Genomic DNA, 18017 nt, shown 5'->3' on the forward strand with positions numbered 1-18017 from the left:
TGTTGATCTTCCAAATTATCCTTGGCAGTTCCTGGGCTGAGATATCTGCAAACCACTCAGTTGTCACTGATTCGGTAGCCTTCCTCTGTTCCTGGATTTCTGGGGCAAGACCAGAGCAACCCAGTGATTCTCTCTAATCTTGGCACCACAGGTCTTTCCTGTCAATCATCAAAGTTGTCTTGGGCTGGAATAGAATGTTAGATAAACAAGATATGAAAGGTCTCTGGAGAGAATTGAATGGGATAGAAAGGAATATATCTTCTCTGTGGTACATAGCACTGAGACAAAAATTCAACATAAAACTTTACAATCCAAAATAGAAAGGCAGAATTATTAAATGCACTATTTTCAGATCATGATACAATAAAAACTACATGTATTTATGGTTCATGGAAAGACAGACAATAAATTAACTGGGAACTAAATAGCCTAATTCTAAAGGATGAGTGGATCAAACAATAAATCATAGAAATAACTAATAATTTCTTCCAAGATAGTGGTGATGATGAGACATCATACCAAAACTTGTGGGATGCAGTCCAAAGAGTTATCAGAAGAAATTTTATAGCTCTAAAAGCTTATGTGGATAAAAAGGAGGAAACCAAAGACTTGACATGCAACTAAAAAAGCTAGGAAAAAGAAAAATAAATCCCCAACTAATTATGAAATTAAAATTTTTGAAAATCAAAGGAGAAATTCAGAAAACTATTGATTTAACAAATAAAAATGAGCTGGTTTTCTAAAAAAACAAACAAAAAGTTAAGCTTTTCATTCTTATATAAAAAAGAAGAGGAAACAAAATACTGAAATCATGAAATGAAAGTTGCAAAAGGTGAACTCATGAATGAGGAAGAAATTAAAGTACTAATTCATAGCTATTTTATCTAACAGTATGCAAAGTAATTTTAAAACATAAATAAATTGTGCAAATATTTACAAAAATATCAAATGTACTCCTTCCCTTTCACTGCCCCCCTTCCCTGCTGCCGCTGCTGCTGTCTCCTCAGGAGAAGCTCGGCTGTCTCAGAAATGGGTTCTTGGGCCTCCACATTATTGTGGGGATGAGGAATTCGAGGAGATAAACAAAGAGATGTACTTTTCCCATAGTCAAACCACCCATCCCTACAGCCAGTTTACCAGCCTGGACAAAGGAGAGAATGGTACTCTCAGCCAGGAAGACGTCCAGGGAATTCCAGAATTTGCCATCAACCCTCTGGGGGATCGGATCATCAGTACCTTCTTCCCTGAGGAAGAGGACCAGGTAAACTTCTGTGGATTTTTGAGAGCTCTGGCTCAATTCCAACCGATCTAAGATAATGAAAAAAAGCAGATGTAAATGGACCAGAACTACTCAACATTTGGAGCAATAAAGTACACTTTTCTTTTCGATAATGCGACATGAATAAAGATGACAAGAATACTGGAGACGAATTTTTACAGGTACTAGATATGATGGTTGGAGTGGATATTTCAGATGAGCAGCTGAGTATCATCTCAGGGCAGTCCAAAAAACTGACCAGGATGGGAACAGTGCTATATCTTTCAGAGTTTGTAAAGGTTTTGGAGAAGATGAATGTAGAGCAGAAGATGAGCATCTGATTTTTTTACTAATAGTTTAGGACCAAATTGTTCTTGTCTTGTATTTAAGAAGCAGAACTTGAGGTTTTCCCTGTCTCCATTAAAGCTCCTTTTTTCCGCACTTACTGCTGTTGCATGACAAACCATGTCCTGTCTGTGCCAGCACATACCTGCCAGCCTTGGTGTTTAGAAACGGGGCACTAAAGATTGAATGGGACCCCTGGGCTCTCCTTCTTTCTTTAGTTTCTTCCTCCAGAGTTCTCCATTTATCAATATTTCCTTTCCTTTTTGTGTTGTGAGCTACAAATCCATCAGTTTAAAAAAAGGGAGGGAGGGAAGCACTCCCTCATCCCCATCCCCATCCCCATCCCCACTCCCAAAGAGTCAGCAAAGCCCTTTCCCTGATTGGAGACTGGAACCATCCATTTTTTGGTCAGGTTTTAGCTGCATCCTCAAATTTATTGTCTCCACCTGCATGTATGTAGCCTCACAGCCAACCCTTCAGTCTCAATGTTTCTTCTTATTGAGCCTCACCCTCCCTTTCCCTAAACTATGCCTATCACACTCTCTGATTTGTCAGTACTTATAAAGCTGATGAGGTAGCTTGATGGTTTTCAACCACCTTCCACTCTTCACTGCTCATTGTTTTCTCAGGAGCTTTTGGCCACCTACCACTCTTCCTTGAATAATAGGCACACCCTTGGGCTTAATTCTTTGTTGTAGTTGAAACACTGCAAAATGGAGGCATGAAAATGAGTGGTCAAGCCTTTTGAGTGTACCCAATTGAAGTCACCTCACCTCTGGTCTCTGACCTGCATGATTACTCTTGTTAGTTCAGAATTTATCCTTCAGAAACTGGCAATCCACCTGGAAGCAAGCTTTCTGGGAAGGTATTACTGGGATGGCTTCTAGGGCAATATGGACATCAGATTCTCATTGCTCCTTGGAAAAGGAGGCAGGCTTGGAGTCCGCTGAGATCCAGATCGATAACTACAGTATGATTATATTTCAGTGTTACTACATTGAAGTATCTGATATTTTGAGTGTCTATGTAGATTAATTAATGGAAGCTTAACTCATCACAGACCCAGATTTTTTAAGATTGTCCTCAGTATCCTGAAGTTTTGCACAAAGATTCTCCTTAAAATTGACATTTACAAATGATTATATTAGAATTTATGGTCAATTTATGTTACAAGTCCAAAAAAGATGAATGTATTGCAAAGTTAACCTCCTGGTTAACTAGCTTCCTAATGCCTCATTTCTACTGCAGCTGATTCTTCAGAAAGTAGGGGTCTGGCACTGGTTGTACATCCTGAGGTGGGTTTGGTAGCCCTTGGAAAAAGCCAGAGTAACTTCCCTGTCACAGTCAGCTTCAATGACTTTTTTAAATCAGGCTATGCCATGCTAACTGCTTGTATGAGTTGATTCCTTTCTGTTTCTGCCCTGGACTGGCTTTTCCCTGGCTCCTTGCTTGTTTATTTGCATCAGAATATGCAAACATTTTAAATAAAATTTAACAAAGCAATTAAAGCAAGTTATTACTAATAATACACCAGGATCAAGTAGGATTTGTACCAGGTAAGCAGGGATGGCTCAGTATTAGGGGAAAAAATCAGCAAAATTAACTGTATCAATAATAAAATTAACATAAATCATATGTTTTCTCAGTAGATGCTGAAAAATCCTTGGACAACAAATACAGTACCAAATTCTATTAAAAATAATGCAACCCTAGGAATAAAGGATAAATGGAATTTCCTTAAAATACAAATCAATATCTGTCTAAAGCCATCAAATATTATATATAATGGAAATAAATGCATTTTCATTAATAATCAGGACTGAATCAAGGATTTATGTTATCATTATTATTCGATATTTGTACTAGAATTGTTAGCTTTAGCAATAAGAAATGAAAAAAGAAACAAGGAAGTAGAATCTGCAATGAACAAATAAGAATATTCTTTGAAGATGATATAATCAAATATTTAGAGAATCCTAGAGAATCAATTAAAAACTACTTGAAACAATATTTTGGCAAGGTAATAGGATATAAAATATAAACTCACATAAATCACCAGTATTTCTATATATGCACTCTGATTTTAAAAAAAATAAAATATTTTATTTCAAACTGGAAATCATCAAGCAAAGGTTAGGTGACTACTTCTTAGATTTGTAGAAAATTCCTTTCAGTCTTTAGTTGAACTGATAACATTTTAAGAAAGACCTTTCAACTCTCAGATTCTGAGATTTGATTATTCTTTATGCTTTGCAAAAATATATGTTTCATGCTAACAAAAGTGATTTAAAGTTATGGTGCATTGAGGTTTAGTGGAATGAGAATTGAATTTAAAGTCAGATGACCTTGGACAAATCACATCTACTTCCTGGGTCTCAGTTTCCTTAGCTGAATAATAAAACAGTTATAGTAATGAAGCAAAGGCTGTATAATTTCTAATTCCATAAGATTAAAAGAGATTTGATTCATGGTATTCCATTAGACATAAGCAAGATAGCCTTATGGGACAATAGTATATATTAATTAATTAATTTTAGCAAATTTGACTTTTTTCTTAATTTAAATATTTTATTTATTTTTACAAATACATGTAATGACAGTTTTCAATTATCTTTTTCTTTGCAAAGTTTAGAAATTTACATTTTTTCCCTCTCTTCCTTCCCTCTCCCCTTCCCCTGAGAGGAAATAATCTAAAATAGGCTTCATATAATTATGAATAATTTAAAATGATACCCTATCAAATACTTTGTTGTGGATAATCTTTACATCATTTCATAGAGCAACTTTCATTAGCTTGGTAGATAATTGTTGAAGATGACTGTGGTTAAAATATTCTTTATCTTTCAGATTGTCAGATTATGAGCTTCTTTGGAATTATAAACAGCAGTCATGAAGCCAGTAACATAGGATGCACTTGCAGACTTTTCACCCAGTAATTCAATGTGTTTCTTAATTTTGTATCTAGGTATGGACAATGGTACTTTGGAACATCTCCTCAAACCTTCTGCAGTCATGAAAAATGGCAACCATACTGTAACTGAATTCATCCTGCTAGGTTTCAGCCAGGATCCTGTGATACAACTGATACTCTTTGTACTTTTCCTCATTGTATACCTTATGACAGTGGTGGAGAATATCACTTTGATAGTATTGACCTATACAGACTCTTGGCTACACACCCCCATGTATTTCTTCATTGGAAATCTGTCTTTTCTGGATCTTTGGTATTCCACTGTTTATACCCCCAAAATCATGATGACCTGTGTCTCTGAGGACAAGAGCATCTCCTTTGATGGATGTGTGGCTCAGTTCTTTTTCTCAGCTGGATTAGGATATAGTGAATCCTATCTGTTGACTGCCATGGCTTATGATCGCTACATAGCCATCTCTGACCCATTGCGCTATGCTCAGGCCATGTCTAGACGGTTATGTATCTGTCTTGTTGGCATTTCCTACATTGGCGGTTTTGTTAATTCTATTATACTTACTAGTAATACATTCACTCTGAATTTCTGTGGGGATAATATCACTAATGACTTCTTCTATGATGGCCCACCCTTGGTAAAGTTGGCCTGTAATGTGAAGGCCAGTTATCAGGAGGTGCTCTATTTCCTCATGACCTCTGGCGTCATTATTCCTACTCTATTCATCCTGGCCTCTTACCTCTTCATTATTGCTGCCATTTTGAGGATTCACTCTACTCAAGGCCATCTTAAAGTTTTTTCTACATGTTCCTCCCACTTGATTTCTGTTACCTTATTCTTTGGTTCACCTCTCTCTATATATTTTTGCCCAAGTTCCAGCTATTCTCTAGAGAGGGACAAAATTGTGTCCTCATTTTATTCTGTGTTGTTCCCCATGCTGAACCCCATGATTTAAAGTCTGAGAAACAAGGATGTAAAAGAAGCCCTGAAGAAACTCTGCAAAATGACAGCTTATTAAGTATAAGGAAAATACTGTGTTTTTTTTTTAATTGAAACTCACACAGGCGCTTGATGTGACCACTATCTGACATTTGAGTTCTGTCAGATCTTTTCTATTAAAGGTGATCTAGAATATTCCTTCATTTTCTCCTAAGTACGGGATAGAATAGTAAGAGTTGAAATATTTTATTTTTATTTTTTTAGGTGTTTCAAGGCAATAGGGTTAAGTGGCTTGCCCAAGGCCACATGGCTAGGTAATTATTAAGTGTCTGAGGCCGGATTTGAACCCAGGTACTCCTGACTCCAAGGCCGTTGCGCCACCTAGCCGCCCCAAGAGTTGAAATATTTTAGATAGTCATGTAGTCCTGAATCTAGCAAAGTAAATTGGATTAATATTTGAATCAAGATGGGATTATAGAATCAAGTACTTCTGACTGTTTAATTCTTAGAGGTGGTGTTAGTTATAGTGGGTTTTGTGCTCTGTTTTTACTTAGTGACATCTATGTTCAAATTTTGTTTCTGACAGTGTGTGAAAATAACCTCCATATATTTTAGTCATCCATTGAGTTTTCAGTCAACAATCGTCTATTAATCTCTTACAACATTCCCAAGGTACTCATGTAATCAGCAGATGGCAATCTAAATGGAGACTTAGTCAACCTGCTTCAGATGATGGGCAATGGAGATCCTCTACCCTGAATGAAAGCTTGGAGGGGTATTCTATGGTTGTTCTCCTTTTGTCCTACTGCATGGAGATAGAAATAATTTAAATTAGCTATTCAATTGGAACTAAGTAATACAAAATGGATGAACTCTCCATGGTAGCCTTTGAGTAAGGAGGGAGAATTATTAACCTGTTAAGGAAGTCTCTGAATGTTTGAACACCCTAGTTCCTTCTTTATCTGTTGTTTTTATTCTTCCCTGATGCCAGGTCAATGAAATTTGAAGACAGGACAACCTTTTGATTAGTGAATTATCCAGAGAAGGGAATTCATTTTAGAATCTTTAATATTCCCAGCAGCCAAACCTTTAGACTGAGCTATTTAACCCATCCCATCAAAGAAATTGACTTGGTCATTAATACTCAATAACTTGTAGGCAATGGAGTGACTTTCCTATCATATTGAAAAGATAGTTTTGTGAAAGGAATATTTTAATTACTTTGTAATATTTGAACCAACTCTCCCCAGGAGCCTAAATGATTAAAAAATAATAGTGGGAGACATTTTATTCCAACCATTTTCAGATATTGTCCAATACTTCTTGTTGTGTCCACCTCCCTATTGAGGAGATGATGATGATGATGATGATGATGATGATGATGATGATGATGATGTTTATCCTTTGTTCTTGAAGAAAAAAATGACATCAGGGAAGTGATACCATGGCATGTATATAAATTGCATATGAGTGTGTGGTTGTTGTGGTTGTGCTAAGTCATCAGTCTTACTTTTGCCTTGGAGAAGGGCTAATCATATATTATGTGATATTGAAAGCAGTATAACTAGGTGAATGATATAAAGTACATCAGATGGGGGATATCATGTGTGATGATAATAGAAAGATACTTGCATTTATATTAAAAATCATAATTATGAGAAGAATCAGCCTTCATCCTAGGATCCAATCTACTTATCTAAGTTAGAATTTTGAATTTTTAGAGTAGCCTCATAATTTTTCTGTGTAACATTCACATCTGTTAGCACAGATTTGTTTAATCTGTTTATTTTCTGATTGATAGACCTATACTTGCTCATTCAGAAGATCTAATTATATTACTCACTCTTAGGAATTCTGGTGCCCTTAGGAGAGTCTGTTAGTATGTGACATGTACCTTCAAAATAACATTCATTAGATTCAAGACTTAAATAGACAACAGAATTTTCTCCATGGTCAGGGTCACCAAATTTCTTCATGTTATGTTAAGAAACATTAAATAATGAAAATCAATCCATGTCAACCCAACATGAAATTCTTCTTGGAGAAAACTACTACAAGGCCAAGGTTTCTCTAAGTGCTTTGAGATCTTCTTCAGCATGTAAAATCACAACACTCTTATATTTTTTTCTCACTACTCAGCTTTCCCAGACTTCCTACAGAACATTTGCTCTCCTCTTTGACAAGAGTTGAAGGCTCAGAATACAGCAAGATATTGATATTTTAAGCAATAGAAATTGAAGAAATGAATAAGCTCCACATTTTTTAAAAACATAGAAAGGATGCTGGCATAGAATTTTTCTCCTTATTTATCCACTTTACACTAATATTCACATTTATTTAGGAAGTCAAATCAATATTGGTAGTCTCTTATATTGAAGGAATAAATGAAATCATTGCTATTGAGGGCTCAAGGGTTCATTTTTTAAAAAGAATTTCATGAGAGAAAAATATTCTTAAACACATGAACAAATCAATTCATTAATCACACAATCAATCCAAAAACTACAGGAGATATAATTTTGAACCTGAATTCAAGAAGGTCTAAATTCAAATGGAGGCTCATTTATTAATTCCTTGACTATAGAAAAGACATCAAAACTCTATCCCAGTTTCTTCATTGGTAGGAAGTAATAATTAGAATAAAATGGTGATTATTCTAGGGCCTACTATTTGGAGTTGTCATGAGGCTAGAGAGAGGAAATATTTGGAAAAAAAAACTTTTCAAGTTATATAATTTTATCTAAAAGCTAGCAATTACAATAATATAGACAACTGATTGGCACAGTGGATAGAATGTTGGACCTGGAGTCAAAAGATCTGAGTTCAAATGTGGTATCAGACACATACTCTCTGTGACCTTGGATAACTTATTTATTTTTTTGCCTTAATTTCCTCATCTGTAAAATGAGACTGGAGAAGAATATAGCAAACATTCTAGCATACTTACCAAGAACACCCTAAATAGTAACACAAAAAGTCAGCCATGACTAAAATGACTGAAAAACATGCTCCTATTCTTAAGTAAAATACGTTATTATTAAATGCTCCCAGAAAAAAAAAATATGGATTTCTAAAATAATGAGACTAATGATTTTTTTTTGTATTTCTATAGTTTGATATGAGTTTTCAAAGTTCACATCCTCAGACTATTCATGGCATGGAGGGGAACCAGAATTCCCATAGGAAATAGATTCTGGAAAATGCTACTAACAGGCTGGAATGAATTTGAAATCAGGTCCAAGGGGAGACTACATGCCTAATTTAAGATGGAACAAAAATTCTTCATGGTTGTGTGTGTATTTGTGCTTACATGTACATATTGGAACTTTGGGGCCATTGGGGGAACCTATGACCTTTTAATTAATATGTTATTAAATGCATTAAATAAAATACACATGTTATAAAGGAGAACATTTATTTTGAAATATAGTGTCATCTTCTCCACCCAAGCTCATATAGCTCCTGAAATTTAACCTTGGGAATCTTGGACATCCATGACACGAGCTGAAAAATCTCTGCACTAAATTGTTAAATGCAAGTAGGCACCGGTCTACTTTAATGTTGGAGCAAGAGTTTTAAAATATGTGTATCTGTGTGTATGATAGTTTTCTAGACACTCTAAGTTACAGGCAAATAGAAACTACCACTAGCAGACCACTTACTGGAGTGTTACGCAAGACACACTAAAGTCTTGCTTCTGTTTTTCACAGGTCCGTATTAAATATGAACAAGTTGAGTGCATAGGTGATAGTGAGAATAATTTTAAAATTTTCCCCAAGGAGGTAATGAAAGGAATTCTCTAAAGATCCTATTGGCTTTGTTCTTCCTTCCTCTCAAATCAAGCTGATGACAGAGATCTTGGTTAATAGCCTTTTTGGTAATTCAGGACCTAAATTTTACCACACATTAAAACAATTTAAAAGAAATTTAGGTCAGGGAGAGATTCAGAAAAAAATTCGCTAAATTTCAGACCAAAATTTCCATGAAACCTGAATTTCTATGGGAATAATAACATTGATGATTCTTTTCTTATCTGCCACTCTGATGGAATTCCAATTAATGAGCCCCCTCCCCAACATTCAAATCCATTCAGAGTAATCTTTCCTGAATCTTTACTAGCCTTAGGAAATCCAAGGATGACTTCATTAATGGACCTATAATCCTTACCTAGATCTCTTGCTCAAGGGTTTTTGTTTCCTGTTTCTCAGTATACACTGCATAAAGTTATCTTCCACCACCTAGAGTATTCTTTGGTATCCAAAAGTCCTTTGTAGAAGGTTTTTTACTTGGTGGCACCAACTTCTGGTACCCAGCTCCCAGCCCACTTTTCCGGCGCAGTGCTCAATAAAATGCCTCCTTGAGAGGGAGAGAGTTTCACATCTAGTGAATTCTTTCCCAGATCTCCATCACCAAATCCCAATCTTATGGACATGTGAACCCCAACAGCCCCTAATGAAACTGGCATGTGAGTGAACCCCAACAGCCCCTAATGAAACTGGCATGTGATGTGAAGCACATTGTACTTTATTTCCTTTTGCTTTCCGATGTGAATGTTTCACTTGCAATGATAGTGGAATTTGTCAGAGATTTAGATCTGAAAGAGAACTTAAAGGACACTTCAAAGATCTCATGGGGACCCTTAGTCAAATCACTTCATTTGGAGATGAGACTGAGATAGACCAGGGAAATCACTTGCCCAGGTTCACATATCTAAGTGCCTGAACAGAGATTTGAATTTAGGTCTCAGGAACTAACACTTCCTTTCTAACACACATATGCCTGAACATCTTTTTGCCTGTCTAAAGGATCAATCCAATGCCCAAAGTACTTTGTGATTTGAAAGATCTCCTTCTAAAGTCACCACCTTCCATTTAGGACTGTTGTGGGGACAAAATAAAATCACATATGTAAATAAAAGAAATTTTATTTGGAGAGAGTTATGATGATGAAAAATACATGAAGAATTTCAATGAAACATAAAATTCCTGGAAAGAGAATATTGTCTTCCAATCCAGAGTCAGAATTAGAGTGTAGTAAATGATAGATACAAACTATCCAAAGACAAAGACAAAGGCACATCCTACCCTCACATTCTAGTGGGGCAATGGGTGTAAATAAAGAGCTAAATACAAGATCTATGCATAATAGACTAAAAGGAAACTCAGAGGAGAAGGCACTAGAAATTCTGGGGATTAGGAAAGGCCTCCTACCTAGGCTGAGATTTGTTTGAACAAAAAGTCACAGAAACCATGTGAGAGGTAAGGGTAAGCCTTTCAATCTATGTGAAACAATAGATAAGTGTCAGGGAATTGCTGTGATTTACTAAAGGAGACAATGATAGAACCGATGTGGAATGTGATCTCGTCTTATTTTTTGATCATTTTTAAATTGTGTCCTTTTTATTTATTTATAGCTGTTATTTTATTTCTTGATTACATGCAAAGATAGTTTTCAACATCCATCTTTTTGCAAGCTTTTTAATATCACATTTTTCTACCTTCCTCCTTTTCCTTCTCCCTTCCCAGGATAGTGAGCAATCTGTTATAGTTCATACGTATACAACCATGTTTAACATATTTCTATATTAGTCATGTTGTGAAAGAAGAATCTGAACAAAGAGCAAAAATGCTAGAAAGAAGAAAAATCATTACAGAATTTTTAAAAAGTGAAAGTAGTATGATTTGGAATTTGTGCAGACTTTGTAGGTTTTCCTCAGCATGTGGATTTTCCATCGTGAGTCTTTTAGAATAGTCCTTGATCACTGAAGTGCTGACAGAAGCTAAGTCCATCATAGTTGATCATCATCCAATGTTGCTGTTTTATTTTAAGTAAAAACTTACCCTTCAATTCCTATTCAGACATCATCAACTCGCCAGTTCTCTCTCCGAATTTCATTCTTTGTCATAAGTCCTTCTGAGTTGTCTTGCATAACAGCCCTGCTGAGAAAAACCTGTCATTCATAGCTGATCATACTACAACATTGCTGTTAATTTGTATATAGTTCATTTCACATTGTATCTGCTCATATTAGTCTTTCCAGGTTTTACTGTGAGCATTGTGCTCTTTTCTGATATCAGCATAGCATTCCATCATAATTCCATGGGGCATCTCCTCAATTTCCAGTTCCTTACTATCATAAAGGAGATGATATAAGGACCTTATATAGATCCTTTTCTTTCCCCTTTTTCATCTCTTCAGGAATACAGACTTACTAGTGACATTTCTAGGTCAAAGTGTTTAGAGCCCTCTGAGCATAGATCTAAATTGCTCTACAGAATAATTGGATCATTTCACAACTACTCAAGCAATGTATTAATGTCTTATTTTCCCTATATCCCCCCCAACACAAGATTGTGACTTTCCCTCATAAAGAAGATATCAGATAATTTCTTTCTCATCACATTCAACTGAGATCCATGTATACCATGGAAACAATGTAAAGACTAATAAAATGCCTTCTGTGGGGAATGGGGAGAGGCAAGCAAGAATGGGGGAAACATTTTAAAACTCAAAATAAATAAAATTTTAAAAAAAAGGAGGTAAACAATTCAACATAGGTTATCAGGTGTAGTCAGTCATAACAATTCCATAATAATCATGTCATGAAAGAAAGAGCAAAAAAAAGTCCTCAAAGATAAAGTAAAAATCTGATTTAGGTTTAAAAAAGAAGATATCAGTCTACTTCAAATTGGAGCAAGAGTTTGGGATGTGTTTGTGTGTGTGCGTGTGTGCGTGTGTGTGTGTGTGTGTGTGTGTGTGTGTGTGTGATATTTTTCTAGAGGCTTTAAGTTACATGAAAATATGAACTATCACTAACTGAGTACTTGCTGGAATCCTATGAAAGGCACATTGAAGGTTTGGTTCTGTTTGCCACAGGTTTCATATCTATTATTCCCTTCATGACTCTATTATTCAGTTTTATTAAAAATATCTCATATTTATATAGAATTTCAGTGGTCATCACTGTTGTCTTATCTATGTCATGTGTTAGTTGCATTATGTATTTGTGAAGAAATTTCTTAAACCAAAAGCCTTATAAGACTATTTTGAATTATCATATTTGTCAATATAAATATTTTTATATTGTTCTTACATAAATATATGTATACATATACCTCATGCTTATATAAAATTCATGTCATATTTATATGTCATATTTATGCTCCTATAAATTGATGTCATATTTATACTCCTATAAATAATTATACATCCATGTTTTTATTATACATTATACATCCATATATTTACATGTGTATAGATATACTTACATATAAATATTTTTCTATCTAAATTTTTATCTATATCATCTATACTCATTTCAAGTTTCACAAAATTCTTTCTTTCTTTGCCATAAACTTATGACTTAGCATAAACCATTAACTCCATTTTGCAGATGAGAAAACTAAGACTCAGAGAAAATAAATGAGTTCCTTATGGTCATTCATGTAATTAGTATCAGAAAAGAAATTTGGAGTCTTTTTTATAGAAAAGCATAGAGAGCTTTCCAATATATTATATTAAATTCGATTTTCTTCTCCCTTACATCTTATTTTCTATTTCTTTTGCTGAATCTTCATTTATATAAGGCATGAATTAATGAGTGTGATGTCAATATGTTACTTTGAATATCTGTCAAATCCCTGTCCTGGCCTTCCTTTTCTATTTTCTGCCTACAATTTCACATACGGATCTCAGCAGCTTCCATAGGTTAACTTATTAACTTTATGGAAAATAATTCCTGATTTACATATGTAGCCCTAGTGTCTCTGATGAGCCACAATCATGCATTTAGAAGAGCCTCTTATCATTTTCAAACTGGATGTCACAAAAGACATTTCAAATTTAACATGAACCAAATAGAATTCAATATCTTTGTCCTCCAAAATATGTTTTTTTTCCTTTTGAGTTTCCTCATTCCTTTTGAGGGCATGATAATTTTCCTAGTCATCTGGGATCATAGCATGGTGTCATTCAAATATTCTTATGGTCACTCATCACATATCTAGCCTCATGATAACTTGTCATTTCTACATTCAAAAGATTTCTCTTATTTTGTTCTCTCTACTCCTATTGCTGCAATGAGTTCTAGTCCTCTCCACTTCTTTCCCAAACTACTGCAACAATACTTTAATCTATTTCTATGCTTAAAATGTCACTGAAAAACCACATAGCCTTTGAGAGTTTTTTTCCCAAATTGTAAAACCAAGATATTACTTGGGACTTTTTTTTCTGAATAAATTTCTATGACTCAATGAATTTCTTAGCATTTCTTTTGGGAATTTGATAAGTCATTTAAATAGTTAATTACTTCAAAAAGTAATGGAAATCCCATAAATCAGTTGTCACACCTCTGATTTTAGAAATTAGTATGAGGCATTCAATTTTTTTATTTACTTATGAATTTCATTCTAAGATTTATTTCATTAGAAAGCCATTATTTTGGTAGTTGTTTTTTTCTGTACATTAATGAAATCATTTAGATTGGGCACTTAGGGTAGAGTCTTAGAGTTGTTACTAAATGAAAGATTATAGTTAACTGTGAAAAAAATAAACTGTAATTAGTTCTAAGCATTTGTCTGAATTCATTCATTCATGGATGCATGCATTCTCTCCATTGGTCAAATCATTACAGAATCATAGAATTATAGACTTGAAATGGACCACAATAGCAAACCCATATCAATCCCCACACTAAAATGATGAAAAAGCAATCATCATATGTATTCATGAAGACCTTCAATAAGACTCTCAAAAGATTCAGAGAACATTCCATAGTATAACCTTTTTAACTCTGATTCATTTGATTCGGAAGCATCTATTAGACTTTTCATCTCTGAATATTTCTGGTTCCCTTTTCCCCACATCCTGTTCTTATGTGTATCTACATTGAGTGTAGAAGTCCCCAATTAATCTACATTTGCTTTTTGGTGAAGGTGTTTTTATTTGTTTGCTTGTTTTAGTATATAATATAGCCAAAAAATCATATACATTGTCTCACTAGCAGACATTGTAAAAACTTGAAGGAACCACAGGTTTTTAGAATCAAAGTAATCGATTTTATTCTAAATTCTCTAGATTTCAATAAGAGAGGGAAAGACATTGAGAGACCAATTTTGTAGAGCATGATTCCCTAGTGTGTTCCATATCTCCTGTGAAATTAATTGCTCTGAGAGAGATCTTCTAAGTATGGTTGAATACCCAGAGGAAGTCCAAGAAAATAAGAAAGGTTCCAAGATTTAGCAGACAAGGATTTCATTGGGATATCTGCTTCTGGAGGTGGTGGTAAGTTGTTTGATTCAAGGTTTTTCTCACAGTTGGAGTTAGCGATTTCAATTATATGAAGTAGGTAGCTCACTGAATGGTGAGATATGAAGGTCAAAAATGTGTCTCTGAGCTCAAGCATCTCATGTACCAGCCTGCTATAATGCCTGAAATTCCAACAACATTAGAATAAATTTCTTTATGTTACAACATTAAACTCACATAAATCTTAGATTTTAGTGTTGGAAGGGATTTTAGGGAAAAAAATAGCATGTCTCCTGGTCACATAGTTTTGGAAAGAGAATTATACAATGGCACAATGTTATCAAGAGTCAAAGCAAGTAGACTTCTATTGAATATGAATTGTGCAATTACATCCTACCTTCTTTGCAATCTGAACTTCAGGCAATCATCTTATGGAACTTTTTCTTGAAGCCAGAAAGGAGTGTAGGGGAGACGATCCTAAGAAATCTTGATCTAGCTTAAACTGATGCACTAAATCCCTCTAGCTCAGAGGAAATTTTATCTATTTGAAATACAATTCCAGTTACTTCCCAACATATAGCTTTAAAAGAAAATAAATAGATAGCAGTAATTAATAAAGAGAAAGATAATGAACTTCCCGCTGAGTTCTGAGAAATCATAGTTGATACTGTAGGAAAAAGGGTTAAAATATCTAGAAAGAATGAGAACATGTTTGTAAGTTTTAGATCTTTTAATCAAGTAGCCCTGTACAGTTTACAAAAAGAGAAAGCTATAGAGATACTTTACTCCTAGGTTTGGGAATGATTTCTCTGCTTTGGTCTAGGATCATAAGATGCTATCTGAGTTATTAACAGATGGGAGAAATGATGAATAGATAAGTTAAGGGGAGCTAAGAGAAATGAATTGGGATTTGAACCATAGAAATTGTTCTACTATGCAAAAATGTATATATAATATATATTGTCCCCACTGTGATCCCATCTGTGTGAGGCTCAGCAATTCATTTCATTTTTATGTGACTTGATTTCCTCCCATGCTAATTGGCATTAAAAGTACTTATACTACCTACCTCATATAGCCTTTGTAAAGGAAAGAAAGCTTGTATGTGTACAACACACCTTGTAATTCAGAGCTTATAGAAATTATTCTGACTTTTAGAACTATCTACGTTGAGGTGGCAGCACAGTGGATACAGAGTGCTGGACCTGGAGTCAGTTCAGCTCAGATTTTGTCTCAGGGACTTGTGTGACCCTGGGCAGTTCACTTAACCCTGTTTGTCTCGGTTTCCTCATCTGCAAAATGAGTTGGAGAAGGAAATGGAAGATCTTCCCAAGGATCTTTGCCAAGAAAACCCCAAATGGGGACATGAAGAATTGACCATGACTAAAGTTGACTAACTTTAGTTATGACTAAATTATAAGAGCGTAGAGTAGATGATTGCCTTAAAGCATATAATAATTTATTTTATATTTTCTATGAAAGATTGCAGAGAACCATGACTCATAATCCTTTGTATCACATAGGGAGTGAAAAGCACAGATTACTAATGAGCTTGATAAACCATTTCAAAGAGGGAACTCCATTTCATAACATGAACTCTTATAGTTAAGTTGCATGAAGTCTACATCTGCCATACTTCTCATAGGATCAGGCTGATTAATTGCCCAGTGACATCATGACCTCTCTATTCATGACTTGGGCAATCTCATTTGCCAAAATACATAGGAAACCTCATACACAGGTCAAACCTCAAACTCTAGCTGCTTACATTCTATTGTCATACTCTATGGTATGACATATGGTCCTTTGGCAAGAGCTTAAATTAGCCAAGTATTCTTGGTTTATTTGCTTGTCTGAATTCCCTTTAGTTCAACTTTGTCACATATGTATATGATCATTGTATTGGAGGTTTTGATCTGAAAGGAAACTTGAATGATTCTTCAAACTTCAACCCTTTAGTCTGATCTCTCTCATGTACCATTGAGGAGACTGAGGCAGAGAGTAGATAGGTCACTTGCCCAAAAAACCCATGGCTGATAAGTGTCTGAGTAGAGATTTGAATTTAGATCTTATGAACTAACATTATATCTTATCTTCCACTTACTACTCCCTGAGCATCTTCATTGCTTGTGCAAAGGGATCACTAAATACTTTACGGTCCCCCCCCCCTCAAAGTGCCATGTTGTTTAAAAAGTCTCCTTATAATGTCACCACCTCCCCTTGGCAGCTGTTGTGAGGATAAAATCAAATCAGATACGTAAACAACAAAAATTTTATTTTTTAATTTTGATTGGAAATACATGAAGAATTTCAGTAACATGTGGAATGCCGGGAAGGAGAATATCCTCTCCTAATCCAGAGTAAGAATTAGGGTTGAAGGACTCCTCTTGCTGGATTAAGCATTGGGAGCACAAAACAAAGACAGATTCTCACCTCCTCTGGTTACTTGCATTCTCTTGGTGGGAAATGTGTACATAATGAGCTACATGGAAGATGTATACAAATGGACTGAAAGGAAAATGAAAGATGAAGGTAGAAATTGGTGGAGGGGAGGAAAGGAATTCAATGAGAACCAAAGGGCATCAGTTTTCAAACTATGAGGGATAAGAGGAAAATCCCAGGTAATTACTGTGACTTGCTTAAGGAACATACCACTAGTTATCAGATATGAAATGTGATTTCATAATCCATTGACTATCAGAACAGTTTTGTTGTTATTCAGTTGTTTTTCAATCATTTATGTCTCTATTGTCATATTCTGTTTTTTTTTTTATTTTGCAAGGCAGTGTGGTTAAGTGACTTGCCTAAGATTATGCAGCTAGGTGAATTGTTAAGTGTCTGAGGCCAGATTTGGACTTGAGTCCTTCTGGCTCCAGAGCCAGTGCTCTATTCACTGCATTAGCAAGCTTCCCCATTCTGGGTTTTCTTAACAGATATACTAGAAGGTTTGCCAACTTCTTCCTTAGTTCTTTTGCAGATGAAGAAACTGAAGAAATTAGGGTTAAAAGACTTGTCAGTAAATAAGGCTAGATTTCAGCTCAGGAAGGATGAATGTTATTGATTCTACGCCAAACATGCTATCCGCGACAGCACTTAGTTGTCTTATTCCAATAATTATGTCAAGATACATGATGATGATGACAATGATGACAATGATGCTGCTGCTGATACAGTAAGATTTCACTTATTTGAATTATTCTCATTTAGTGGAGTGGGGGGGAATTGGAATGAGCTACAATTCCATATTATAGGACACAAAATAAGAGTTCTTTGCCACTTACCTCATTCATTTTATTCCTAAACAA

General features: G+C 35.0%; 1 protein-coding gene and 1 pseudogene across 1 annotated transcript; both read left to right on the plus strand.

The window, feature by feature from the left end:
* The first annotated feature begins 1029 nt into the window (after positions 1 to 1029).
* LOC141516789 (calcineurin B homologous protein 1 pseudogene) lies at positions 1030 to 1599 on the plus strand (annotated as a pseudogene).
* Positions 1600 to 4615: 3016 nt separating this feature from the next.
* On the plus strand, positions 4616 to 5482 carry LOC141516790 (olfactory receptor 9G19-like). Its single transcript, XM_074227761.1, has one exon. It carries the CDS (start codon positions 4616 to 4618, stop codon positions 5480 to 5482), a length of 867 nt encoding a protein of 288 aa, XP_074083862.1.
* Positions 5483 to 18017: the final 12535 nt, after the last annotated feature.

Source organism: Macrotis lagotis, chromosome 3, assembly GCF_037893015.1.
Source record: "Macrotis lagotis isolate mMagLag1 chromosome 3, bilby.v1.9.chrom.fasta, whole genome shotgun sequence".
Classification (NCBI taxonomy): Eukaryota; Metazoa; Chordata; class Mammalia; order Peramelemorphia; family Peramelidae; genus Macrotis; species Macrotis lagotis.